The 27,722-nt window shown below is 50.2% G+C and overlaps 1 protein-coding gene across 1 annotated transcript in view; it reads right to left on the reverse strand.

The window, feature by feature from the left end:
- Nucleotides 1-970: 970 nt before the first annotated feature.
- ADAMTSL3 (ADAMTS like 3) overlaps nucleotides 971-27,722 on the reverse strand; it is a 317,132-nt gene continuing 290,380 nt past the window's right edge. Inside the window, 7 exon segments of the mRNA XM_038767353.1 lie at nucleotides 971-2,331; nucleotides 3,657-3,871; nucleotides 5,267-5,627; nucleotides 10,732-10,944; nucleotides 11,362-11,478; nucleotides 11,564-11,746; nucleotides 26,163-26,291. Coding sequence (XP_038623281.1) covers nucleotides 2,222-2,331; nucleotides 3,657-3,871; nucleotides 5,267-5,627; nucleotides 10,732-10,944; nucleotides 11,362-11,478; nucleotides 11,564-11,746; nucleotides 26,163-26,291 — 1,328 coding nt within the window. The 3' untranslated portion in view covers nucleotides 971-2,221.

A 27,722-nucleotide genomic window follows, 5' to 3' on the forward strand; every position in this document is an offset into this window, starting at 1 on the left:
AATAGCATAGTAAATATGTACAAGCCACTTGTCAGCTGTGTGACTTTGGGCAAGTCGCTTCACTTCTCTGGACCTCAATAACCTCATCTGTAAAATGGGGCTGAAGACTGAGCCCAACATGGGACAACCTGATCACCTCCTACCCCCCAGCACTTAGAATGGTGTGCATTTATCAGTGGAAAGAGCACGAGCTTTGGAGCCAGAGGCCATGGGTTCAAATCCCGGCTCTGCCACTTGTCAGCTGTGTGACTTTGGGCAAGCCACTTAACTTCTCTGAGCTCAGTTCCCACATCTGTAAAATGGGGATGAAGACTGTGGGAGGGGTCCCTCCCTGGGGGTCCCACACAGACAGGCGGTGAGAGGGCGGGGTGAGACCACCAGACCACTGATGCCACGGCGGGAATGAAGGAGCACTGAAAACCGGTGCAGCTGCATAGCCAAAGTCATTTTATTTCTGAAATAGCGACACTACGTTTATGAGAGATAAATGGCAAAGCCCTTACGTTACGGAATTGGCGGGACGAGGCGCTGCACGGAGATGTCACTGCAATGGGATAGATGCTGGCGGCGTAGAGGCTTCCTCCTGGCGGGGGGAAGGAGGGTGGGAGGGGACGACGGGGTGGGGGGGAAGGCAGAACCCCAGACAGCACGGTAAGAGCAAGGGAGGGGTGCTAGCGGTTAACTTGAAAACTTTCAATACAAAGAGGAAAAAATCTTTTCATATGAAATTTTGGTAATAAGAAAAATATATGTCCCATAATCTTTATTACACACTGTACAAAAACACAATATTGCACTTTAAAAATCAGACAATAAATATGTACAAAAGTATTATTTTACATGAGATTTTCCTTTTAACTTAAAAGCCTGGCCCGCCCACCGAGTCCCAGTCCCCACTGAAAGACGTAGAGTCTGGAGCAGCGCCCCCAGCCCCCGCAAGACCCCCCCCAACAGCCGGCAACCCCTCCGACTTCCTCCCCAAACCCTGGGATTCAGTAGTGCTAGTCCAAATCACAGAATTGCCAAACCAGAGCAAGGGGGATCTGGGCTTCCCTCACCAACTGGGCTGTCTAAGACCATGCTGACTGCCTGATGACCTGCTGGCTGAAGATCAGAGGCCTCATGTCTGCCCTCCCGCCTTCCCATCCTCCCTCCTGCCACTGGAGAGGAACTGATCTCTTCTTGGAAGTCTGGGCGACTGGGCCTTTATCCATTTCTTTCCCTCCTCAGAGAGCTGACTGGTGAAAGTAGGGAGGGGGCCCAGAGGGCCTGTCCAATCCCTCCAGCCTCAGTGGTCGCCCCCCTCCATGTCCCCTTCTCCCTCCCTCCCTCCTCACCCTGAGCTGGTGGGGAAAGCTGAAGTCCCTCTCTGAGCTGGAGATGAACCCATCTCCCTCTCTCTCTGTGGCCCTCCCCCACGATGAAGATGAACCGCCCTGGACTGGAGGTCAGAGGGTCAGCGGGGCGGCCATCCCCAGCTGCCAATCCCGGTTCCACATCCCCTTTCTCCAGTGCTCTCCAGCGATCCATTCCCAGCTCTCCCAAGGAAACCTGGAGTCTTAGGACCGGCTAGAGAGGCTGGAGAGGCTGGAGGGGAGCAGCCCTCCCAGAGCCAACTGAGATCTCTGGAAGCCTGAGTCCAGACAAAGTCCCTCTCTCCACCCTTCCCAGGGAACTCACACACCCCAGCACTGGCCCGCCTCAGTGGGATGGCCCACCCGGGCAAGAGCCAGGCTCTGGGAAACTTTCCCCGGGCCCGGCTGTTGACTCCGAGTCGGACCCGGGCTCTCGGTGAAAAGGCAGACAGCCCCGACCGTGGCTCTTCTGACCCAGGAGGTACAGGGAAGTGGGCCAAGATGCTGAGGCATCCAAAGGGACTCCAGGCCTCCCAGTCCCCAGCCTTCACGGGGGGAGCCGTATCAGCCCCTGGGGCCTAAAGCCGCCAGGTCACGCAGGACGGACGGGGCCCGGAGAGCTCAATGGATCAGGCGCCGCCTCACCCCGCCAGAAATGTATTTTGTATATGAAAAGGTGGACCATGGAGATGTGGCTGGAAATCTCTTCCCAGAAACACCCACAGCGTCACCACCAGAGGCACCGTGCGGTTGGGACTAGGCCACCATTTTCCTGGGAAGCCGGGAGTCTTATTTACAAGAGCATCCTTCCGGGCCGGCTGCCGCCCCCCTCTCCACGGCGACACGGAGCGCCGCCCCCCAGACCATCAGGCTTCCCGGCATGACTGGCAGCACTTCTGTCGGTACAGGGCTATTGGGCACAGCTTGAGGTGTTTCACGAATGTGCAGTAGTGAGTTGTGTCCTTGCACTCTCCCTCTGAAAAGGAACACCGAGAAGCAGAGCCGTGTCACTGAGCAGGTTCCCACCTTCACCTGCTCGGGTGGAAATCGGGGCCCTTGGGAAGGGGCGGATTAATAATAATGATAATAATGTTGGTATTTGTTAAGCGCTTACTCTGTGCAAAGCACTGTTCTAAGCGCTGGGGTAGATACATCCACCTCGGTATCAAATATAAAACTCCTCACCATTGGCTTTAAACAACTCAATCACCTGGCCTGATCCTATCTTGCCTCGCAACTCTCCTATTACAAACCACTCACCCTGTTTGCTCCTCTACTACTAACCATCTCACTTTGATTCCATCTTGTCTATCTCACCCCTGACCCCTAGTCCACGTCCTGCCTCTGGCCTGGAATGCCCTCCCTCCTCAAATCTGACAGACAATTACTCTCCCCTCCTTCAAAGCCTTATTGAGGGCCCATCTCCACCAAGTGGGCTTCCCTGACTAAGCCCCCCTTTCATCTTCTCCCACTCCCTCTGTGTCACCCTGACTTGCTCTCTTTGTTCTTCCCCAACCCCAGTCCCACAGCACTTAAGTACATATCTGTAATTTATTTATTTGTATTGATGTTTGTCTCCCCCACTAGCCCCTGACTGTAAGTTACTGTGGACAGGGAATGTGTCTGTTCATTGTTGTATTGTATTGGAGAAGCAGTGTGGCTCAGTGGAAAGAGCACGGGCTTCAGAGTCAGAGGTCATGGGTTCAAATCCTGGGTCCGCCAACCGTCAGCTGTGTGACTTTGGGCAAGTCACTTCACTTCTCTGCGCCTCAGTTCCCTCATCTGTAAAATGGGGATGAAGACTGTGAGCCCCATGTGGGACAACCTGATCACCTTGTAACCTCCCCAGCGCTTAGAACAGTGCTTGGCACATAGTAAGCACTTAATAAATGCCATTATTATTATTACTCTACTGAGCACATGGTACAGTGCTCTGCACACAGTAAGTGCTCAATAAATATGATTGAATGACTGAATAAATACAGGGCCTGGCACATAGTAAGTGCTTAACAAATACCACCACACCCACCTAAACAAAAAAAACTCACCTCATCCACCAATAATCCACAGCAGTGAAGCCCTCAAGGGGAATGACACTAGCCTGAGGAGGCTCTGGAGTTCCCCCAAGCCCGCCTCATTGCTAGAAAGCCACTGAGACTATGGACCAGAAGGCCTCTCAGCTTGTCTGGACGTGGACCGATGGGGCCAGGCGGAGTCCCCGGGGCCCTCTGGGAGGGTGTGGGTATCCCTAGCTTCCCAGGATGGGCCCTGCGTCACCCTGGGGCCCAGAGGGGTTCTTACCGCCACAGGACATCCCCCGACAGGGTCTCCGGGCGTCCGGTTTCTTCTTCTCAGCACAGAGCTGGTCGGCCACACGCTGGCTGCTCCTCCCCAGGACACAGCCCACCCTCCGTGACTGAAAGCCCCGGCCGCAGGAGGCTGTGCAGGGTCTCCACGGTCCTGTCTGCCAGGCCCCGGCACATGCTCCAGGTGCACATCTTCTCCCAGATATGGAGCTGTAGGGACAGAGATCCAGTGTGAGCGATGACATCCGCTCCCAGAGTTCGGCCAACCCTGGAGCCCAGGGCCAAGGACATGGCCGTGGGCTGCAGACACAGCCAGAGCAGGAAACTTCCATGGCTTGGCCCTGTCGTGGTCTAGTCTTGGGACTGGACCAGAGGTGAAGAGGTCCAGATTGTGGGAATGGGGGCTGGCAGGCATCGAGGCTGATGAGGAGGTGGGTGGGGGGCCCTAGGTGGAGGCCTGAGGGCAGAGTGAGGGTCAGAGTGGGGGTAAAGAGAGACAGAGCCCCGAGAAGAAGAGGAGGAGAGGAAGTAGGGAAGAAAGAGAGCGCTGGAAGAGGCAGAGAGAGAAAGGGAGATGCAGACAGCATGGCCCGTCTGCCCCGGGCAAAGGTTGGGAAATTATGCTGGTGTTCAAAATGATTCCCTAGCTAGGAAGTCCATTGGGGTGGTTGTTGCCCCCTGAAATAGGTGGCAGCATGGCCTAGTGGAAAGAGCCCAGGCTTGGGCATCAGGACACCTGGGTTCTAATCCCATCTTGTCCACTTGCTTGCTGTGTCACCTTGGACAAGTCATTTGACTTCTCTGGGCCTCAGTTTCCTCACCTGTAAAATGAGGATTCATTACCTGTTTCCCCTCCTACTTAAGACTGTGAGCCCTATGTAGGACAGGGACTGTGTCTGACTCAGTACAGTGCGTGGCACATAGGAAGTATGTAACAAATACCCTAGTTATTAGTATTATTACTTGGGCAGGGGCAGACAGGAAACAGCTCTGCAGAAGACGAGGAATGAGGCGCCAAGATTGCTGGACACCGGATGAGGGCAAGAGCCCACTGTTGGGTAGGGACTGCCTCTATATGTTGCCAATTTGTACTTCCCAAGCGCTTAGTACAGTGCGCTGCACACAGAAAGCGCTCAATAAATACAATTGATGATGAAGAGAGCTGGAACCAGGTGGCGGGTGGCGGCTGCTAAGAGCATTGTGCCTCAAAGGGGAGCCCCACTGTCAAAGTGCCGCCTCCTTCATGCGGCCTTCCCTGCTTCACCCCCGGCCTCCCTGTCCAAGTCATTGGACCAGCGGCCTTGACGCTCCTTGCAAGGAGGTCACACTCTTTGAGTTACCGCATATTGCGGTGGGAGGGAAGAGGGTTTAGGCCAGAAAACCTCAGGGCCACACCAGGCTGACCCGATAGTGGGCAGGTAGACCACCAGGTGCCAGCTTGCCGGCAGCCTCCCTAGGGTCAGAGCCAAAAGTGCCAGCTAGGGCAACAAGAATGAGGTGCCATGTTGCAGCTGGGGAGGAGGGCCCCTCAGGGGGTCACTGAGGGGTGGCAAGGAGTGCTCACTCCCCCAGATCAGCCGGTGCAGACCCCGGGGGCTGATGTACCTGGAGGGATCGACGTCCACGGTGCCAACATCCCCACCAGGGCCGACGTCCACAGTGGGGTCGACATTCACGGTAGGACCCACGTCCATGCTAGGGCCGACATCCAGGGAGAGACTGATATCCAAGGCAGGACTGCCAACCATCGTGGGGCCGATTCCCCTGACTGGATTGGCATCCCTGGTGGGGCAACCCTGGAGGTGGCAGGGCTGAAGGCTGGGCGGCGGCTTCTGGAGGGGGTCGCAGGAGGATTCGTTGGCTTCCCGGCCCTTGGCGGATACACACCGGGGTCTTCGGACACGAGTCCCCCAGCGTCCGCAGGAGGCAGAGCAGTGGGTCCACTCCCCTGCCTCCCACTGGGATTCTGCTGAGGAAGAACAAAGTCAGCCTTGCCCACGGTCTCTCTGGCCTCGGGCCATGATCTCAGATGGGGTCCCTGGAAGGGCCACCCTGGGCCACGGCTCTTTAACCCGTCTCCATCCCCCGGGCTGTGGGCAGCCCAGGGGACAATTTTTGAGTCCTGAACCCTGTAGGAATGAAGAGGGCTGGCCGCACTGCCAGGGGGCTTGGGGAAAGGTTTGGAGCTTCACATAACAGCCACAGGCTTCATGTAGCCAGCAGAGAAACAGTGGGGTAGATGGGAGCGGTTGGGATCCTCATTCATTCATTCAATTGTATTTATTGAGCGCTTACGGTGTGCAGAGCACTGTACTAAGCGCTTGGGTAGTACAAATCGGCAACATAGACCCGGTGGGAGGAAGGGGGAGCTGATTTGGCTGTAGCAGGGACTGGAGGTCAGAGCAGAGGATGGAGCCCAGAGCAGGGGTCAGGGTCTGGAGCGGGGGCCAGAGGCCAGAGCTGAGGCCATGGCAGGAGTTGGAGGTCAAAGGGCAGAGCAGTGGGGAAGAGTTTGTGCCTTTCTAATCCAGCTCCCCTCACAATCCCCAGTCCCCATTTCACATGTAGGTGGGGTCTCTAAACCCACCCCCATAATTAGTCCTGGGTCCTGGGGCAGGTAGTGTTCTGCCCAGGGGCTCCCAGCCGGCCGGGAGAGGCAGACATCACCACCAGGCCCCATTTCTGGACCCAGTGCTTTTCCCAAGGTCTACTGCCCTCCCTGCCCCGGTACTGGGCTGTGTTTGGAATCCTGGAAGGAGCCAGACGGCTCTGAAATAAGCACGGGTGACTGATGACTCCCAGATGTGCCTGCAGCTGATTCTCAGCAGGGACAGAGTGTTTAGTTTACGCCCCCATTCCTCCCCCGTGGGAGTCTTGGCTTCTGTTTTTGTGACCTGTCAGCCCCACGGTGGTAGCCAAGAGGAGGGTGGGAAGGGTGGGACTTCACTGGAGACTTTGGGGCTTGAGGATTCGAGGTCTGGGCAGGCTGGAGGGTCCGGGGAACCAGCCTTTTGGGAGTCACCATCCAAACTTAGTGCCGGAAGGGCTGGGTCAGGGTATGATGCTGCGGAAATAATCCAGAAATGCCATTTGCTTCACAGTCCTGTGGGCAATCCCACCACTCATTTGGAGACTGGTGAGTGAGAGGTATCCTTTCCTGCTTCATAAGCTACGTCCCCCTCTCCTGGGTGCTGGTTTCCCTGCCCTTCCCTCAACCCTGAGAATTGTGGGCCTGGTGAGACATTGCCTCCCTCAATCTTTTGCTGACAGCCTCAGGCCAGCCAGCCCAGCTTTAGCCCAGTCTAGTCCCAGCCTGGCACAGAACCAGTCACCCCAGCCCTAGCTCAGCCCAGGCCCAGCCCAGCTATAAGGATGTTCACCGCTTGGAAGGCCTGCAGGCGGGATGGGCTGCCTAGATGGCTCTGAACAGGTGTCCAACCAATGCAACCAAATGCCAGTCTTTACTGGGGAATGGTGAAACGGTTTATAGCACTCTGATCTCCCTCTGTCCCACCAGTACAGCCTCCATCACTGGCTCCCAATGCCACTGGTCTCTACTGGCAGTGAGCAAGGGAGAGGGGCAGCCTGGATCTCTGGGGGCAAAGGGGCATCACACAGTCCTTGGGAGCCCCAGCTCCACCTGGAAGAGGAGAAGTAAAGGGAAGGAACAGTCAAGGCTGAATCCTCCTCCTCCTTCTCCGCTTTTCCTCCTTCTCCTCCTCCTCTTTTTCTCCCCGTCCTCCTTCTCAGCAGCCACTGTGGTGGCTGTGAACATCTACTTCGCAGCAGTTTCCGAAGAAGCCACCAGCGTACGGCTCCAGCCAAAAATTCCCAGACACGGACAGTGGCAGCCACAGGGATGACAATGCAGAGGCCATATTTTCATGAGATGTTCTTTTGAAGCAGAGTTGCCCACTGCAGTCTGAATTCTGAACCCAGTGTGACCTGTTTAATGGGCTTTTTTATAGTATGCGTCAAGCACTGTTCTAACCAATGGGTATAGAAGTTTATCAGGTTGGACCCAGTCCATGTCTCACATGGGGCTCATGGCCTAGGTGGGAGGGAGTAGGATTTAATCCCCATTTTACAGATGAGGAAACCGAGTTATAGAGAAGTTAAGCGACTTGCCCAGGTCACACGGCAAACAATTGACAGAGCCGGGATTAAAACCCCGATCCTCTGAATCCCAGGCCCGAACTCAGACCACTAGCCCGTGCTGCCTTGAAGCTGTTGAGCTCAAAGACTGATTGTGTCCACAGATATTGGCTCACCCTTCAAAATGGAACACCTCCAGATTTTTCCACTTCCCCAGATCCATGGTGACAAGAGATATAGGAAGGAGATAATCTCACGCAAAGGTCCCAGACCAAACTGGTAGGACTAGGTACGGGGCTAATTGACTTTTGACTTGTACATATTTACTATTCTATTTATTTTATTTTGTTAATATGTTTTGTTTTCTTGTCTGTCTCCCCCTTCTAGACTGTGAGCCCGTTGTTGGGTAGGGACCATCTCTATATGTTGCCACTTGTACTTCCCAAGCGCTTAGTACAGTGCTCTGCACACAGTAAGCACTCAATAAATACAACTGAATGAATGATCAACCTCTGTTGATCAGATTGGTGGGCGATCCAATCAAGAAGCAGCGTGGCTTAGCGGAAAGAGCCCGGTCTTGGGAGTCAGAGTACGTGGGTTCTAATCCCGGCTCTGCCACCTGTCTGCTGTGTGGCGTTGGGCATGCCACTTACCTTCTCCATGCTTCAGTTACCTCATCTGTAAATTGTGGATTAAGACTGTGAGTCCCAAGTGGGACAACCTGATTATCTTGTATCTACTCCCATGCATAGAACAGTGCTTGGCATATAGTAAGTGCTTAACAAATACCATCATATTGGAGAAGCAGTGTGGGTCAGTGGAAAGAGCACAGGCTTGGGAGTCAGAGAACGTGGGTTCTCAACCCAGCTCTGCCACTTGTCTGCTGCATGACCTTGGGCAAGCCGCTTAACTTCTCTGAACCTCAGTTACCTCATCTGTAAAATGGGGATTAAGACTGTGAGCCCCACATGGGTCAACCTGATTACCTTGTATAATAATAATAATGGCATTTATTAAGTGCTTACTATGTGCAAAGCCCAGCGCTTAGAACAGTGCTTGGCACATAGTAAGCACTTAACAAATACCATTATTACTATTATTATTTCGGAGTGCCTGAGCATTTCTGACTAGTGCTGGAGTGGCACCATGGGAAAGATTCTTCCCTTGAGGATTCAGGACTCCCTGGGTAATACTCTCTTTTGAAAAACCCCTTTCCCTCTGCCTTGGAGCCAGAGCTAGATTAGAGAGGCATCCAACTCCCCACTCTATCTGTCCCCCATCAAAAATCACTTCTGCAGTCCTCGCCAGCCCCCATGATGAGACCTCCATGACTGGCGGCCTTGGGTGGCCACTACACTGCCACCCCAAGGAGGACAAATTTTTTTTCTTTTTATTGGTATTTGTTCAGTGCTTAATACCAGACACTATTCTAAGCACTGGGGTAGAATCAAGATAATCGGGCGGAGGGGCACACTCCATGTTCCATATAGGGCTCACATTCTTAATCCCTGGTTTACAGATGAGGTGAGGCCCAAAGAAGTAAAGTGACTTGCCCAAGGTCACGCAGCGGACCTTGAAGCTGGGATAATAATACCAATAATGATAATGGTGGTATTTGTTAAGCGCTTACTTTGTGCCGAGCACTGTTCTAAGTGCTGGGGGGGATACAAGGTAATCAGGTTGTCCCACGGGGGGCTCACAGTCTCAATCCCCATTTTCCAGATGGGGGAACTGAGGCACAGAGAAGTGAAGTGGCTTGCCCAAAGTCACACAGCTGACAAGTGGCGGAGCCGGGATCAGAACCCACTACCACTGACTTCCAAGCCCGGACTCTTTCCACTGTGACATGCTGCTTCTCTTCTCTGCTTCACTGCTTCTCTTCTGGATCAGAACCCAGGTTCTCTGACACTCAGGTTCAGGCTCTTTCCTTTAGGCCAAACTGCTTCTCTTATCGGGGATCAATGTCTGGTTGAAGCCAGAAGATGGACCAGCCCACTCACCACCAACGCTCCTTTGGAAGGAGCCTCTTGGCTCTCTGTGACTCCGTTGATGCCACCCCAAGATTTCTGACCCTAATCTCACCCACCCTTATGGCCTCCGGGGGCTAAACAGCTGTAATGCTGTGCCAAAGCCTGACCTGAGGTCACTGTCCCCTTCACCCAGCAGGATTGGCTCTCTAGACTGGCCCCTCTAGACTGTGAGTTCACTGTGGGCAGGGACTGTCTCTCTTTACAGCTGTATTGTACTGCTGAGTACAGTGCTCCGCACACGGTGAGCACTCAATAAATATGATTGATTGAATGAATGAATGAGTGTGGCCTGAGACAGCATATCACCAAGAGCACCCTAATCGTTCCAGGGAGGGAAAAGAGATAATAATAATAATAATGATGGCATTTGTTAAGCGCTTACTATGTGCAAAGCACTGTTCTAAGCGCTGGGGGGATACAGGGTGATCAGGTTGTCCCACGGGGGGGCTCGCAGTCTTAATCCCTATTTTACAGATGAGGTAGCTGAGGCTCAGAGAAGTTAAGTGACTTGCCCAAGGTCACACAGCAGACATGTGGCAGAGCTGGGATTAGAACCCATGACCTCTGGCTCCCGAGCCCGGGCTCTTTCCACTGAGCCACGCTGCTTCTCGTGGAAAGAGATCCTCGACATGGTCGGATGATGTCCTTTGGGGATGCTGGTGGTTCTCCATGTTCAGCAACCACCCCGAGGGGGGTTGCAATGGACGGGAACATGTAGAACCACAGGCTTTCTGACAGCTTGGTTAGGGCTGAATGGGTCTGACGTCACACTGCCCGGTCTTTCCCCTGAGCTGGTGGTGATGGGGAAAACGTACCATCCGCGTTACCCTCCCTTTCCTCCCCATCCAGGGCCAAGGGAACCACGGAAGGGGGTCACCGACCCTGGGGGACTGCAGAGGAAACTTGTGAAGAGAGGGGGGCCGCGACCCCAGATTCTCAACAAACCTTCATGGCTGACATTTACCCAGGCAGACAATGGCTTGGAGGCCCGGGCGGGCCAGCATCTGTACCGTCCAGCAAACGGCTGGGAGAGCGCAGCCACCTCCAGGATCCGGCCCCCAGCCAACAATCTGTACTTCAAACCCCTCGCTTCCTCAACAGGAAGGTTTTTAAAGAACCAACGGATGGTGTTTCTCTGGTGCGGCTGCGTGGGACAACCTAGAAATGGGCGACAACAACCTGTCAGGACGTGTCAGAGAGGGGCCCTGGTGTCCCATGCGTCTGGTGAGACCCAAGATCAGGCGCACCCCAGTCCCCCATCCCCAAAGCTGCCTCTCTGTCAGCGGGCCAGAGTCCTTCACTGCCCATCCAGGAGGCCGGGATTCAGGATGGGACACCATCACCTCTGCACTCATGCCAACTCCCCTATCTATCTCAGAAGTAGGGGAGGAAAATTTTTTGTGCAGCTGTGAACTGTTCATTTAATGTCCTTCAGCACACCATCCTCGGGTTCCCAGAAAGCCCTGGACTCAGTGTCAACAAGCACTTTAAGCCCAGTAGTTTTTTTTCCTCGGCACCTTGAATGTGCTGAAATCTTCCTGCCAAACCAACCCTCAAAGGTTACCGTTAACAAACCTAGGCGGAGACGTTCCCCGGCTGCCACTGTGATGTTGGTGCCAATGCTGGAGGCCATGAGAACCCTCTTCCTGTCTCTGCTGGGGGCCGCTTTTCTTGGGCCTAGTTCTCTCCGATCTGCAGGAGAGAAGACGACAATTGTTATAAGGGCGGCCTGAAGGACTGGCCGGCTCAAGGGTGTCCGTCAGGATCCCGGCCTCACCGGACAAGCGAAGACGGGTGGCTGCCACGGCCTTCCCCAGAGCGTTGGCCGCCGTGCACACGTACGTCCCCTCGTTCTTCCGGGAAGTGTTCCGCAGCAGCAGTGCCCCAGCAGGGAGCAGGATCGTGTTGTTGCTCAGGGACCCTCCCCTCTTCAGCCACGACACCTCGGGTTCAGGCATCCCTGGGGAGGGAACGGAAAAGTCTCTGGAGGCTGGAGACGGCAGCCTCGCTACTGCATGCATCCATCAATTGCCCAAGCACAGGGTTCTTTCCTGGGAGTCCGGCCCACTGTGACTTCCTCATTTCGGCAGAATGGTGGGTGGGCTGGCGGTGATGGGGAAAATGAGTAAGGAATGATGAAGCAGTGTGGCTTAGCGGAAAGAGCCCGGGCTTGGGAGTCAGAGGTCGTGGGTTCTAATTCTGGCTCCTCCACATGTCTGCTGTGTGACCTTGCTCAAGTCACTTTACTTCACTCTCCCTCAGTTGCCTCATCTGTAAAATGAGGATTAAGACTGTGAGCCCCATATGGGATAACCTGATTACGTGGATCTACCCCAGTGCTTAGAACAGTGCTTGGCACATAGTAAGTGCTTAACAAATACCATTATTATTATTATTATTGTTATTATTACATCGGGGCACCAGCAATGTGCTCTACTGGAAGAAGCATGGGCCTGGAAGCCAGAGGACCTGGGTTCTAATCCTGGCTCCATCACTTGCCTGCTGTGTGACCTTTTCTCTGTGCCTCGGTTTCCTCAACTCTAAAATGGGGATCTCCTGATCTCCCTCCTACTTAGACTGTAAGCCCCATGTGGGACAGGGACTATGTCAAACCTGATTAACTTGAATCTACTCTGGTAGTAATTCTCTGCTTGACTCGTAGTAATTGCTACGATACTTGACTCTGCTTGACTCGTAGTAATTGCTTAACAAGTGCCATAAATATAATAATAATCCCTCATCTCCCCAGCAGCAACAGCCCCAGTGGCTGGTGAAGGACAATGACCTCATCCTGGGGGTTTCTGTCCCCCACTCCACAGGGTAGAGGCTGGCCTCCAGCCCCTCCCATGAAATCATCACACTATACTGGGTGGCTGGCAGAGCGTGAGGGACGACCTAGGTTTCCAGGAAGAAACCTTGTCTAATTTCAGTATTGCTTTTCACCTTTCAACCGCTCCATTTGAGAGGGCTTGTGTGACAGAATCAGGTTTTGTGATGTCACTGAAAAGCACTGTCTGCGTGTTCACCAGTGTAGGAGGAAGTTGGTGTCTCATGGTGAACTGGGGTATCCACCACCCCAAGGTCAAATGGTACCTTGTGACTGTCTGAGCCAGCGAGGCAGAACTCCCAAGTGCGGGCGGAATACCACCCCTGCAACCAAAACCCTTAGGTGGACAACCCAAGCCAGGAATACAGAAGGTGTCCCTCGATTCCATGCCAATCAAATTAGGTATTGGGGGAAGCGGAGGGAGGGTGGAGGTTGGATAAACTGAAGCCAGAAGCTGGAATGGCCTAGGAGCACAGGTAATAAATACCTGCGGTCTCTGAACTTCTGGGAAGCAGATCGAGACTCACGGCGGCTGGCTGCGAGTCACCTCTGCCCAGAGCGTGGGCTGCCCGCTCTGTCTGCACCAAGTGAGGAGCCGTGAGATGAGTGAGTGTCCCATGGAAAGCTCGTGGGGGTGGAAACTAGGGCACTTCACCATAGGCATGTAATACACAAATGTATTCCTCCCAATAAGGAATTGGATCATCTCTGTGCAGAAACGCTCTGGGCATGTTACTCCCCTCCTCAAAAATCTCCAGTAGCTGCCTGTCAACCTATGCATCAAGCAAAAACTCCTCACTCTTGGCTTCAAGGCTGTCCATCACCTCACCCTCTCCTACCTCACCTCCCTTCTCTTCTTTTACAGCCCAGCCCACACCCTCCGCTCCTCTGCCACTAACTTCCTCACTGTACCTCATTCTCGCCTGTCCTGCCGTCGACCCCCGGCCCACATCCTTCCTCTGGCCCAGAATGCCCTCCCTCCACACATCCGCCAAGCTAGCTCTCTTCCTCCCTTCAAAGCCCTACTGAGAGCTCACCTCCTCCAGGAGGCCTTCCCAGATTGAGCCCCCTTTTCCTTCTCCTCCTCCCCACTCCCCCGACTATACCTCCTTCCCCTTCCCACAGCACTTGTGTATATATATAAACAAATAAACAAAACATGTAGACGGGTGTCAGAGTCATCAGAACAAATAGAATTAAAGCTAAATGCACATCATGAACAAAATAAATAGAATAGTAAATATGTACAAGTAAAATAGAGTAATAAATCTGTACATATATATATGTATATTTATTTATTTATTTATTTTTATATATGTATATATATATATATACATATATATGTATATATATATGTACAGATTTATTACTCTATTTTTCTTGTACATATTTACTATTCTATTTATTTTGTTCATGATGTGCATTTAGCTTTAATTCTATTTGTTCTGATGACTCTGACACCCGTCTACATGTTTTGTTTTGTTGTCTGTCTCCCCCTTCTAGACTGAGAGCCCGTTTCTGGGTAGGGACCGTCTCTATACGTTGCCAACTTGTACTTCCCAAGCGCTTAGTACGGTGCTTTGCACACAGTAAGCGCTCAATAAATATGATTGAATGAATAAGGAAGCTGTCTGACCTGATTATCTACCTCGGTGTTCAGTGCAGTGCTAGTAGGTGGTTAACAAATATCACAATTATTATTATTATCACTACTTCATTCTCACCACTCCTCCTAAGCACTTGAGTAACTACACCTCTTGGAGCACTTATCAATCAATCAATTGCCATATTCTCTTCGAGTCTTCAATCTGATTCTTCCAGTTTTGGGGTGGATCAAAGCCACGGACATTCAGAATGTTTGCTCTATGTCTACGCAGCTCCAAAGTGTCAAAAATAGTCTAAATGTATTTATCTGACCTCAAAGCCCAGCTTTTTCTTCCCAGACCTGCAGCCGCTCTAAAGTATGCAATGGCAAATTAAAAAAAAAATATTTTTCCACAACCCTTGAGTGCCTCTTGGCCAGCGAGTGTTATGGAAAAAAGCTCAGGTCTTGGAGGGGCTGCGAAAGATGTGTTTAAACCAGTCTGCACTACGGGTGCCTTTAAAATATTCAGTGTTTAAAAACAAATTTCCTCCAACCTTGAAAGGTCTGTGAAATATTACCCACTGTAAAACCTTGGCTGGCCAGGCCAGGGCTCTGCTCAAAAACATTGGTGAGTTGGCCGGCGTTTTCTCCCCCACCGCCCGCTTTGCGGCCTCCCCGCCTCCTGTCTTTCCCATTCAAGAGGGAGCATAGGTTGGCCCCAGCCCCACTTGTTGAAGACTTTTTCAGAAAAAGTGTAGTTTCCTATGACGAGCCGTGCTTGAGGGTCAACGGAATGGCCATGCCCCACGGGTCACTGTGTCGCAGTGGCCTTGGAGGGCCGGGTGGGGAGTATTTATGGGGGGTAGAGAGGCCAGGTCTGATATAAGGGGAGATCCCCTTGTCCCCAATGGGTTCCCTTCTCATCTGCCCAGGCAGAGAGAGCAGAATCTGGGATCTGTTTGTCTTTCAGGCCTCCCCTCCCCTCATCAGGCAGGGTCCCTGGGGAAAGCCCATTGTGCTTTCAGCTGGCCCACATGGTGTGGGGGATTTGGTACCTGTTTTCTTAACATCTGAGAAGCGGCGTGACCTAGTGAAAGGAGCACGTGTTCGGTGTCAGAGGACCTGGGTTCTAATTCTGGTTCTGCCACTTACCCGCTGTGGGAACTTGGACAAGTTCCTTAGCTTCTCTGTGCTTCAGATAATAACAACAGTGGTATTTGTTGAGCGTTTACTATGTGTCAAGCACCGTACTAAGCGCTGGGGTAGATACAAGGTAACCAGGTTGTCCCACGTGGGGCTCACAGTCTTCATCCTCATTTTTACAGATGAGGTAACTGAGGCACAGAGGAGTGAAGTGACTTGCCCCAGGTCACACAGCAGACAAGTGGCGGAGCCGGGATTAGAACCCACGACCTCCGACTCCCAAGCCCGGGCTCTTTCCACTAGGCTACGCTGCTTCTCACAGATGCCACATCTGCAAATTGGGGATCCAATAGCTGTTCTCCCTCCTGCTTAGACTGTGAGCCCCACGTGGGACCTGATGACCTTGTATCTGCCCCGGCACTTAATACAGTGCTTGGCACATAGTAAGCACTTAACAAATGCCACAGTTATCCGCTGAGAATCACTGGCTTTGAGCTCAGTGATTCTTCTTTCCAGGGGCTCAAATCTCCTTTCTGGTGACAAGGCATAAAATTGGCTGACACACCTGTGTGACTCTGTCAGTGACTAGTAAGACTTCCTGCCGGGTTGCTTCATGCCTGTTTGACAAGAAAAAGAGAGAGAGAGAGAGAGAGAGAGAGAGAGAGAGAGAGAGAGAGAGAGAGAGAGAGAGAGAGAACTAGACACTTACAATCTAATGTATATATGCATATATGTTTGTACGTATTTATTACTCTATTGTATTTGTCCATATTTATTCTATTTATTTTATTTTGTTAATATGTTTTGTTTTGTTCCCTGTCTCCCCCTTCTAGACTGTGAGCCCACTGTTGGGTAGGGACCGTCTCTATATGTTGCCAACTTGGACTTCCCAAGCGCTTAGTACAGTACTCTGCACACAGTAAGCGCTTAATAAATACAACTGAATGAATGAATAATGTATAGTACAGTGTTTTACACAGATAGGTGCTCAGTAAATGCCAACATGATTCCTGTCACTCCTAAGTCTGGGTGAAGGGCTGGAGGAGAGGGGCAGCAGATTTAGGGGGGGGACACTCCCTCCCAGCAGAAGAGCCCGGGCTGTGTGTGTGTGTGTGGTGGGGGGGAATGCACCTGGGAAAACCCCAGCCCTAGCCATTAATTTATTAATTCAATCATAATTATTAAGCACTTACTGTGTGCAGAGCACTATACTAAGCACTTGGAAAGGTACAATGCAACTATAAACAGTGGCATTCCCTGCCTACAAGGAGCTCACAGTCTAGAGCAGCGTGGCTCAGTGGAAAGAGCCCGGGCTTTGGAATCAGAGGCTGTGGGTTCAAATACCGGCTCCGCCAATTGTCAGCTGTGTGACTTTGGGCAAGTCACTTCACTTCTCTGTGCCTCAGTTACCTCATCTGTAAAATGGGGATTAAAACTGTGAGCCCCCCGTGGGACAACCCAATCACCTTGTAACCTCCCCAGCGCTTAGAACAGTGCTTTGCACATAGTAAGCGCTTAACAAATACTATTACTATTATTATCATTATCATTATTATTATTATTATTATTATAGAGGGTCCTCCAGTTAGTGGCCAAACTAGATTTCGGCCAGCCCCAGAACACTGCCTGTTGGGTTGCTTTAATATCTGTCAATGACAGAGAGAAAGAGAGAGAGAGAGAGAGAGAGAGAGAGAGAGAGAGAGAGAGAGAGAGAGAGAGAGAGAGAGAGAGAGAGAGAGAGAGAGAGAGAGAGAGAGAGAGAGAGAGAGAGAGAGAGAGAGAGAGAGAGAGAGAGAGAGAGAGAAATAGAGACCTTTGGTACTCTGAGCTGTGCTTCTTGGGAGACTTTCATTCATTCAATCGTATTTATTGAGCACTTACTGTGTGCAGAGCACTGTACTAAGCACTTGGGAAGTACAAGTCGGCAACATATAGGGACGGACCCTACCCAACAACGGGCTCACAGTCTTTTCAAAACAACATTGGTTCTAGGCTGTTGGTCACTTCAGTCCTCCTCCTCCTCATCATCAATGTTATTTACTGAGCGCTTACTGTTTGCAGGGCCCATACTAAGCACTTGGGAGAGTACAACATAACATAGTTGGTAGACACACACTCCCTGCCCACAATCAATCAATCATATTTATTGAGCGCTTACTGTGTGCAGAGCACTGTACAAAGCGCTTGGGACGTACAAGTTGGCAACGTATAGAGACAGTCCCTACCCAAGAGTGGGCTCACAGTCTAGAAGGGGGAGACAGACAACAAAACCAAACATATTAACAAAATAAAATAAATAGAATAGATATGTACAAGTAAAAGTAATACCAATAATAATAATAACAATAACAACAATAATAATGAGAAGCAGAATGGCTCAGTGGAAAGAGCACGGGCTTTGGAGTCAGAGGTCATGGGTTCGAATCCAGCTCTGCCACTTGTCAGCTGTGAGACTTTGGGCAAGTCACTTAACTTCTCTGGGCCTCAGTTACCTCATCTGGAAAATGGGGATTAAGACTGTGAGCCCCCTGTGGGGCACCCTGATCACCTTGTATCCCCCCAGCGCTTAGAACAGTGCTTTGCACATAGTAAGCGCTTAACAAATACCATCATATTATCATATTATCTTCCCCCTGTCCTGCCCAGTACAATCGTGGATGGCCCTGCCAGAGCGGTGACAGGCCTGAAAGCTCCTCCTGGAGCTGAAGTACGCTGTAGCACTCACTGCTTTCGCTCTTGTCTTGCTTTTCATTCACTCAATCCTATTTATCGAGTGTTTACTGTGTGCAGAGCACTGTACTAAGCGCTTGGGCAGTACAATTCAGCAACGAATCGAGACAATCCCTGATTTTCCTATTTGTTTCTGCAGTATTCACTGTTTCAATCTCCTCCTGTGGGCCCACACACAATCTCCTCCTCTCTCGTTTTAGATTCTGACTCCCTTGTGGTTCAGGGAATGTATCTCATTTTTTAATCTTTTTTTGTGGTATTTCTTAAGCACTTACTCTGCATCATGCGCTGTGGTAGATGCACGTTAATCAGGCCAAATACAGTCTTGTCCTTCATGGGGCTCACAGTCTAAGTAGGAGGGAGAACAAGTGTTGAATCCCCATTTTATAGATGAGGAAACTGAGGCACAGGGAAGGTGAGTGTGACTTGCACAAGGTCACACGGCCGTAAAGTGGCAGAACTGGGATTAGAACCCTGCTCCTCTGGCCCCCGGGGCCACACTTCATCCACTAGGCCACGTTGTGTCTTGTACTTAGTACCGGTGCTTAGTTCAGTGCTTGTGTGCAGTGGACAAGCTAGATTAGCCCCTGTTCCAGCTAAAGAAGAAGGGCTCAAGATCTCCAGACCAGGAAGATAGTTATTCATTCCACTGTATCCCTGTCTTTGTATCCTTATTTTGCCTTTCGTTTTCCTGGGCCTTGGGAACTTTGCTGTCCGAAGAGTCAGCTCCAGCTTTTGTAGACCCCTGCCACGCTGCCTCTCAGCTCCAGCCAAAATAGACATCGGAAAGCAAGGAATTCAGGCTCAAATGATGCCCACACCTCTGCGGCTCCTGATATGCCCGACCCTGGCATTTGGGCCACCTAATCAAGATATTTGAGGACCAGGAACCTGTTTAAATCTCACCTGTGTATCCTTTCCCAGCACGTAGTACAGTGTTTTGCACACAGTAAGTGCTAAATAATTATTACTACTACTGCTGCTAGCAGGTCACAGAGAGACAAAGCCCTTGCGTAGAGTGTGGGGTGACTTTCCAGGAGGAGGAAGAGGAACACATCTTCCCAGGTCCCAACTGGAAAACAATCCAAGTCCATTCCCTATAAATGCTACACAGGGAAGCAGTGTGGCCTACTGGATGGGCCACGGGTTTGGGAGTCAGAAGGACTTTTTATGATGGCATTTATTAAGCACTTGCTATGTGCAAAGCACTGTTTTAAGCGCTGGGGAGGTTACCAGGTGATCAGGTTGTCCCACGGGGGGGCTCACAGTTTTAATCCCCATTTTACAGATGAGGTAACTGAGGTCCAGAGAAGTGAAGTGACTTGCCCAGAGTCACACAGCTAACAAGTGGCGGAGCTGGGGTTTGAACCCATGACCTCTGACTCCAAAGCCTGTGCTCTTTCCACTGAGCCATGCTGCTTCTCTGAATCCACTTGAGTTCTAATCCCGGCTATGCCACTTGTCTGCTGTGTGATCTTGGGCAAGTCACTTCACTTCTCTGCGCCTCAGTTCCCTCATCTGTAAAATGGGGATTAAGACTGTGGGCCCCATTGGGACAGGGACTGTATCCAATTTGATTGGCTTGTAGGTACCCCAATGCTTAGAACTGTGCTTGACACATAGTAAGTACTTAACAAATACCATCACCATTATTATTATTATTATTATTATTATTATTATTACACAGCAGCCAGCTGTATGTGTGTGTGTCTGTAAGTGCATGCATGTGTTTGGATGTGGTTTAGCGTGGGTGGGTATGTTGGCAGGGGAAGGGACAGGTTTGGAAATTTTAGCACAGCATCTCGCTTTTCCTAAAAACCGTATCAAAACTTGGTAGCAGAAGTCAGTCAGTAATAGTCAGAAACCAGTGAGTGCCCAGTCTGATTTGAAGCCTTGTCCAAGGCTGCTCTGCTCCCTAACTAGGCATCTGGGCGGGAGAGATGCCAACACTGCTGCCTCACCCAGATCCTCTCCCTCAGAGTCTCGTCAACCTCACTAAGGATTGCCCTTAACAAATCCATAGTAATGAGAATAATAAGAATAAGAATAAAAACGAAAGCTGCCCTGGTATCTGGTAAACTAACAGATTGTCCAGGGAATACGCTTTTTTTTTTCTTTTTAAATGGTGCGAGGCACTGTCCTAAGTGCTGGGGTAGCTACAAACTAATTAGAGCATCCTCTTGGCCTGGAATATCTAGGCGGATGGCTAAGATGGATACTCACGGGATTCATAAAATAATAATAATAATAATGATGGCATTTGTTAAGTGCTTGCTATGTGTCAAGCACTGTTCTAAATGCTGGAGGGGGATACAAGGTGATCAGGTTGTCCCATGTGGGGCTCACAGTCTTAATCCCCACTTTAAAGATGAGGTAACTGAGGCCCAGAGAAGTTAAGTGACTTGCCCAAGGTTGCACAGCTGACAATTGGTGGAGCTGGGATTTGAACCCATGACCTCTGACTCCCAAGCCCGGGGTCTTTCCATTGAGCCACACTGCTTCTCTAGCCACGCTGCTTCTCTAAAAGCCCAAGGGTCATTTAGGTCCCAATCCTGGAGTTTCCCAACCACCCATTCTCCCCATTCATTCATTCAATCTTATTTATTGAGCGCTTACTATGTGAAGAGCCCTGTACTAAGCGCTTGTGAAGTACAATTCAGCAACAAATAGAGACAATCCCTGCCCACAACGAGCTCATAGTCTAGAAGGGGGGAGACAGACATCAAAACAAGTAAACAGGCATCAGTAGCATCGTCATAAATAAATAGAATTATAGATATATAAACATCATTAAAAAAATAGAATTATAATTATAAAAATGTACATATATACACAAGTGCTGTGGGGTGGGGGGGTGGTAGAGAAAAGGGAGCGGGTCAGAACAATGGGGACGAGAGGGGGAGCAGGGGAAAATGGGGGCTTAGTCAGGGAAAGCCTCCTGGAAGAGGTGAGCTTTCAGTAGGTCTCCCCATCCAGACTGGGGTACAGTGCTCTGCACACAGTAAGCGCTCAATAAATACGATTGAATGAATGAAGGAGGGGTGGAAGGCAGGAGAGGATTGGCATTTAGACTGGCTGGGGAGAGGATGGGAATTTGGGAAGGGCTGTCCAGGGGAGGCACCAGAGCTCGGGAGATCCTTGGGAAGCAGTAGCCACATGACAGATCAGCCCCCTCCTCCCTGACTGACCCTTTCTAGGCCCCAACAATTCTCAGAAAAGATACACTTGTTTTCTATACGTGGAGATGAATGAAAATGATGAATGAAATGCAGAGAAACAAAAAGACAAGCAGACTGCACGCAACCCCCTTCCACCCCCTCCACTACACACATCACCAAAAACAGACTTTGCACAAGTTATCAAGAAGATTCAATAGCTGTTTCACATTCTTTTGTGCTATTTAAGTAAAATAATACAAGACACGGTCTTAGTTTTCCTCCAGTTTTCCTCCAGCTCGCCTTTCTGACCAAAAGGGGGCACGCAACACACAGCCTCCGTCCCTTTTTTCCTTTTCAAACTCCAATAGAAAAAGCTAAGATGAATACTCCTGAAACCATTTTGTTTCAACTTACAACCTTCAACCTTTTGAAATAAACAGAGTCTGACAGGTTCCCGTTTATTTTCAGGGCTAATCACCAAAAGAGCCTTTCTGCAAATACAATGAACATAATGTGATCCCAGAGTAATCTGGAGCTGGCCTATTGATATTTATACCACATGTGTTGATTGAAAAGCAGTTGGCTGTAACGGCAGAACGGGAACATCCAAAACGTTATGAATATGCAGGGAGGGACCCATAAAAATGAGCTTAGTACAATTAGTAGAAAAATGTTTTTACTGCAAATTAAAGAGAAATCCATACCCCGGCCTTGGTAAGTGAACAGAAGGAGTCTTCCTAACTCTCACTCAGATTACCTGTTGCTTATAAGGTTATATTTTATGTTTTGATTTTTATTATAAGAGACTGATGAGTAGAAAATGGGAAAGTCTGTGAAGTCAGAAAAATCAAGAAAATGAAACCGTACATTAGAAAATAATGAATTGAATGGTTATCTTCATATGGATTGCTACACATTTGGTTTGTTGATGTTCGTGATAGCAGAGTTGGCATGGATGGGTCTATTATTATTATTATTTTGTTAGTATGTTTGGTTTTGTTCTCTGTCTCCCCCTTTTAGACTGTGAGCCCACTGTTGGGTAGGGACTGTCTCTATATGTTGCCAATTTGTACTTCCCAAGCGCTTAGTACAGTGCTCTGCACATAGTAAGTGCTCAATAAATACGATTGATGATGATGATGGGTCAGGAAGAAACCCTAATGGCCCAAGATACCTCTGCCATGGAGTACAAAATCATTTTGAAGCATAACAGCATTGACTGAAAGCATGAATTACTGCTATCTAGCTACCCACCAGGCAGTGCCGATGAGGATTTCTCAAGAGGGTAGCCCACGTATACTGCGGCAGAAGTAAATTACGGTAATCAATCGATCAATCAATCAATCGTATTGCCGTAGCCCTGTCAATCCCCTCTGGTGTCCAAGGTTGGCAACCAAGTAGGTTCTGCTATGCTTCCTCCCCCACTTAAAAATTATTTTTCCTATTTCTGTATAGTTCCGCTAAGCCCACCGCAATTGTCTGGGTCCCAGTCTACCCTCATGGAGCCCATCCTTTCTTCCCCCAACTCTAGCCTGATGCTATTTTTCACTTTTCCTTTTTAAGGCCAGGTCTATCCAGCCCCTTCTCTGGACAGCCGCGGTTGGGAAACCCAGTACGATCCCAGCTGGGAGACTCGGGGAAGCTCCAACTGGGAGATAGGCACGGCCCCAGATGAAAGACCAGGTCAACCCCATCTTGGAGAGCCCATTTGAGAGATCCAGGACAGCCCCAGCTTGGAGAATGGGGCCTGGCAAAATGTGACCCCCAGGTGGGGCAGAGACTTTGTCCAATAAATTATCCTCTACCTACCCCAGGACTTAGCACAGTGTGTGGCATGTAGCAAGTAAGGGGAAGCAGCATGGGAGAACCTTGCCCCTACCTCCACCCTCCTCCATCCCACGGTAGTCCTGTGGCTTCAGCGGTGCTGGGGGCTGCAGCTGGGGGAGGGACAGCCATATTAAAAAGCTGGGGGCAGGAAGGAGGGTGGGCTCTGGTGGGTCATAGGGTGGCAGGTTTGGATTTGGGGCACCGGGAATGAGGAGGTGCCTGGAAGTCCTTGGGGGAAAGGGAAAGAAACTTTCCAGCAGCAGTGATGGAGATGAGGTGGGGTGGGTTGACACAGGAGTCAGGGTGGGTTGTGTCAACTTTTGTATTGTCAACTATTGTCTATGGTCAACTATTGTGTCACTAATATACTTCCGCTGAGGTAAAATCAGGTTCACCGACCATTACGTATCTTAGGGGAGTCAAACTAAAGCTTTCAATTTCCATTCAGCTGCTTCCCTCAGATGTTTCAGGGCTTGACTTTGGGTGGTTGATAGGGCAGGGCCCCAGTGTCTACAGAGGAAAAGCTGAGGGCAGAGTCTCCAGGAAGAGTAGCCTGGCCTAGTGGCAAGAGCTCAGGCCTGGGATGCAGAGGACCTGAGTTCTAATCCCAATTTATTTTACTTGTACATATCTATTCTATTTATTTTATTTTGTTAGTATGTTTGGTTTTGTTCTCTGTCTCCCCCTTTTAGACTGTGAGCCCACTGTTGGGTAGGGACTGACTCTATATGTCGCCAACTTGTACTTCCCAAGCGCTTAGTACAGTGCTCTGCACACAGTAAGCGCTCAATAAATACGACTGATTGATTGACTGATTGATGTGGGACAGGGACTGTGTCCAACCTGAGAAACTCGTATCTACCCCAGCACTTAATACGGTGCTTGGTACATAGTAAGTGCTTAATAAATACCCCCAAAATAAAAAATACAAATAAAAAGATGGGGAGCAGGTATTGAATCCCCATTTTAAGATGAGAAAACTGAAGCCCAGGGAAGCTGTGACTTGACTAAGGCCACCTTGCAGGCAAGTGGCAAATTCTGGATTAGAAACCAGGTCTCCTGACTCCCAGTTCTGTGCTCTTTCCTCCAGACCGCAAGCCCACTCCCCACCCTCGGCCAGAGAGCTTGCTGGCAAAATCATCCTGCCGGTAGCCAGCCGGACAGCATTCTGCGGGCTGCAGTAAGGAGACGAGGAGGATTAGGCAGTTCGGGAGCCAAACCACAAATGTCTGGAACTTTGGAGAGCAGGCAGCACCTGCAGAACACAACTGACTCTCCCTCAGCCAGGCCACCCGCTACTACCTCCTCCTTCTTCCTCTCCTCCTCCTCTTTCTCCTCCTTTTCCTTCTCCTCCTCCCCTGCCGCCTCCTCCTCTTGTTCATCTTCCTTGTCCTCCTCTTCTCTTCCCCTCCTCTTCTTCCTCATCTTTCTTGTCCTCCTCCCCTCCTCCACCTTCTCTTCCTCTTCCTTCTCCTCTTCCTCCTCTTATTCTTGCTCCTCATTCTCCTTCTCCCCCTTTCTCCTCCCCTCCTCTTCATCCCCATCTTTCTCGTGCTCCTCCCCTCCTCCTCATCCTCATCCTTTTTGTTCCCTCCTTCACCTTCTCCTCCTCCCCGCTTTCTCCTCCCCTCCTTCTCTTCCCTGTCTTTATTTTCCTTCTTTTCTTTCCCCTCTTCCTCTTCTTCCTTCTCTTCCTTCTTCTTGATTTCCACAAAACAAGATGAAAGCTAAACAATTTTATGTCCACACATGAAAAAGCACAATACCCTTATGCACACTGTGTAAGATGGCATTACCTTCTTGTGACTCTAATTTGGAAATAAGTCAAAAATCGGGTCACTCCAAAGTTTTGAAATCAATTCTGCCTGATTAAAGATCACAAAATGGAACCCCAGGTCAAGTCATTAGTAGCCCAGAGAGGAAGGGTTAACACTGTTCTCAGGGACAGGAGAAAGAGCTTCGGCCTAGGAGCCAGTGGAACTGGGCTCTACTTCCAGCTCTGCTACTTGCCTCCTGGGGGGACCACAAGTCACAGCTTCCCTGAGTCTTGGTTTTCTCATCTATAAAATGGGGATTCAATGCTCGTTCTCCCTCCCACTTAGGATGTGAGCCCCATGAGTGACAGGGACTGTACTCAATTGGATTATTGTATATACGTATATATGTTTGTACGTATTTATTACTCTATTTATTTATTTATTTTATTTGTACATATTTATTCTATTTATTTTATTTTGTTCATATGTTTTGTTTTGTTCTCTGTCTCCCCCTTCTAGACTGTGAGCCTACTGTTGGGTAGGGACCGTCTCTACATGTTGCCAACTTGTACTTCCCAAGCACTTAGTACAGTGCTCTGCACACAGTAAGCGCTCAATAAATACGATTGAATGAATGAATGATTATCTTGTATCTACCTCAGGACCTAATATAATGCTTGGCACAGAGTAAGCACTAAATAAACGCCACAATTATTATTGTAGTACGTGTCTGCAGAGGGAGCCCACTACTTTGGTTAAATACTTTTTCTAGTCATGCACCTAAGCTCTGGTTTGTGCCCCGAGATCTAAAAGATGTCTGGGTAGAAGTGGAGAGATTCAGGCCATAGCCCGAGGAGGAGTTCGGTGAACAGTAGAACCTGGATTGAATGGTCTGGCTTGGGATGCTTATGTGACTACTCTCCCGCCATGTAGCAGACAGCCCAAGGAATTCACGTGAGTGTGTATGTGTATACGTGTGTGTGTGTGTGTGCGTGTGTGTGTGTACACGTATGTGTGGGTGGGAGAGGAAGCTGTCAATGATGGACAGGATAATTTCTGACCAAATAGATAAAATGAGGAAAGAGCTGTAGGTTCCATTCCTTCAGCAGCTTCAGGGGTTCCATGGGCATGATAGGCAACGGCAGGCGGGCGAATGGGGGGCAATGTGAAGGGGTGGGCGGGTACTGCAAGGCCCCCAAATCTAGCCCCATGGAGGAAGAGGCCTACCCCCTGCTCTTTAATCCACAGTCAGCAACAGCTCTTCCTGGTACTCCTGGCTCGCCAGTGTGAAGAGTTCACCCATTTCTGTTCCTCCAGCACCAGGGAACATCGCCACATCTGGAGCTTACCCGTTGCTGGACACTGCAATGTAATGTCTGCTCCGACCGCTGCCTCCGCGGAGCTCCCCACAACCAGGGACAGCGGGCGGCCATCCAGGCGTGTGACAGGCTTCCAGGATGACAGGATGATGGGCGCCTCTTCAGTTGGAGGAGGAGGAGGAGACGGGAAACAGGACAATGTTAGGCCTTTCCTGTCCATTATGTCAGAGCCTCTCGGTCTTTCAAACTCTCCCTGCCTTGGGTGGGGGGCTGGGGTAACCAACAAGCTTTTTGGGGTACGTCGATCAGGAAAAGAGGGACTTTCAGGAACTGCAGCTGAAAGTCAATGCATGAGAGGCTTCTTCCCTTACTTACTGAAAGCACATCTCCTCTAAAAGGCCTTCCCTGTTTAAATCCACCTTTCCTTTTCTTCCACTCCCTTCTGAGTTGCTCTGACTTGCTCCCTTTATTCATCCCCCTTCAGAGCCCCACAGCACTTATGTATATATCTGAAATTTATTTATATTAATGTCTTCTCTCCATCTAGGGAATGTGTCATATTGTCATGTTGGACTCACCCAAGTGCTTAGTACAGTGCTCTGCACACAGTAAACACTCAATAAATGCAATTGATTGATTGATTTTGGTATTGTTATGCGCTTACTTTGTGCCACATTTCTGCTATCGCACTCAGCTAAGAGCTCGGGTGGATACTAGTGAGTTGAGTTGGACACAGTCCCTATCCCAGGTAGGGCTCACAGTCTTAATCCCCATTTTACAGACAAGGAAACTGAGGCACAGAGAAGTGACCTGACTTGCCCAAGGTCACACAGCAGACAAGTGGCTGAGCCGGGATTAGCACTCACTGGGCGTCAAGCACTGGACTAAGTGCTGGGGTGGATACAAGATCCTCAGGTTCCACAAGGGGCTCAGTCTCAGTAGGAACAACAGGAATCGAATCCCCATTTTGCAGATGAAGGAACTGAGGCCCAGAGAATTGAAGTAACTTGCTCAAAGTCACATGGCTGATGTGTGGCAGCGTCGGCATTAGAACTCAGGTCTTCTGGCCCCCACGTCCATGCTCTTTCCACTAGGCCCCGCTGCTTCTCTTAATAATATTGATTAGGCATTTGATTAGGTTGCCTGAAGAGGGAGGCCCCTTCCCAACTCCACCCCCTCCTCCTGCAAAATCCTGACACCACCCCCACAGACCCCTCTCAGGGTCCCCCTTGCCTCACTCCGGCCTTCTGGTCTGTCTATGGTTCTAGACCTTGAATTACACTTCCCCACAGCACTTGTATATATTGGTACAGATTTATTACTGCACAAATGTAGTAGGAGGAGAAGCAGCGTGGCTCAGTGGAAAGAGCCAGGGCTTTGCAGTCAGAGGTCATGGGTTCAAATCCCGGCTCTGCCAATTGTCAGCTGTGTGGCTTTGGGCAAGTCACTTCACTTCTCTGGGCCTCAGTTCCCTCATCTGTAAAATGGGGAAGAAGACTGTGAGCCCCCTGTGGGACAACCTGATCACCTTGTAACCTCCCCAGCGCTTAGAACAGTGCTTTGCACATAGTAAGTGCTTAACAAATGCCA

This window comes from Tachyglossus aculeatus, chromosome 26, assembly GCF_015852505.1.
Source record: "Tachyglossus aculeatus isolate mTacAcu1 chromosome 26, mTacAcu1.pri, whole genome shotgun sequence".
NCBI classification, from domain to species: domain Eukaryota; kingdom Metazoa; phylum Chordata; class Mammalia; order Monotremata; family Tachyglossidae; genus Tachyglossus; species Tachyglossus aculeatus.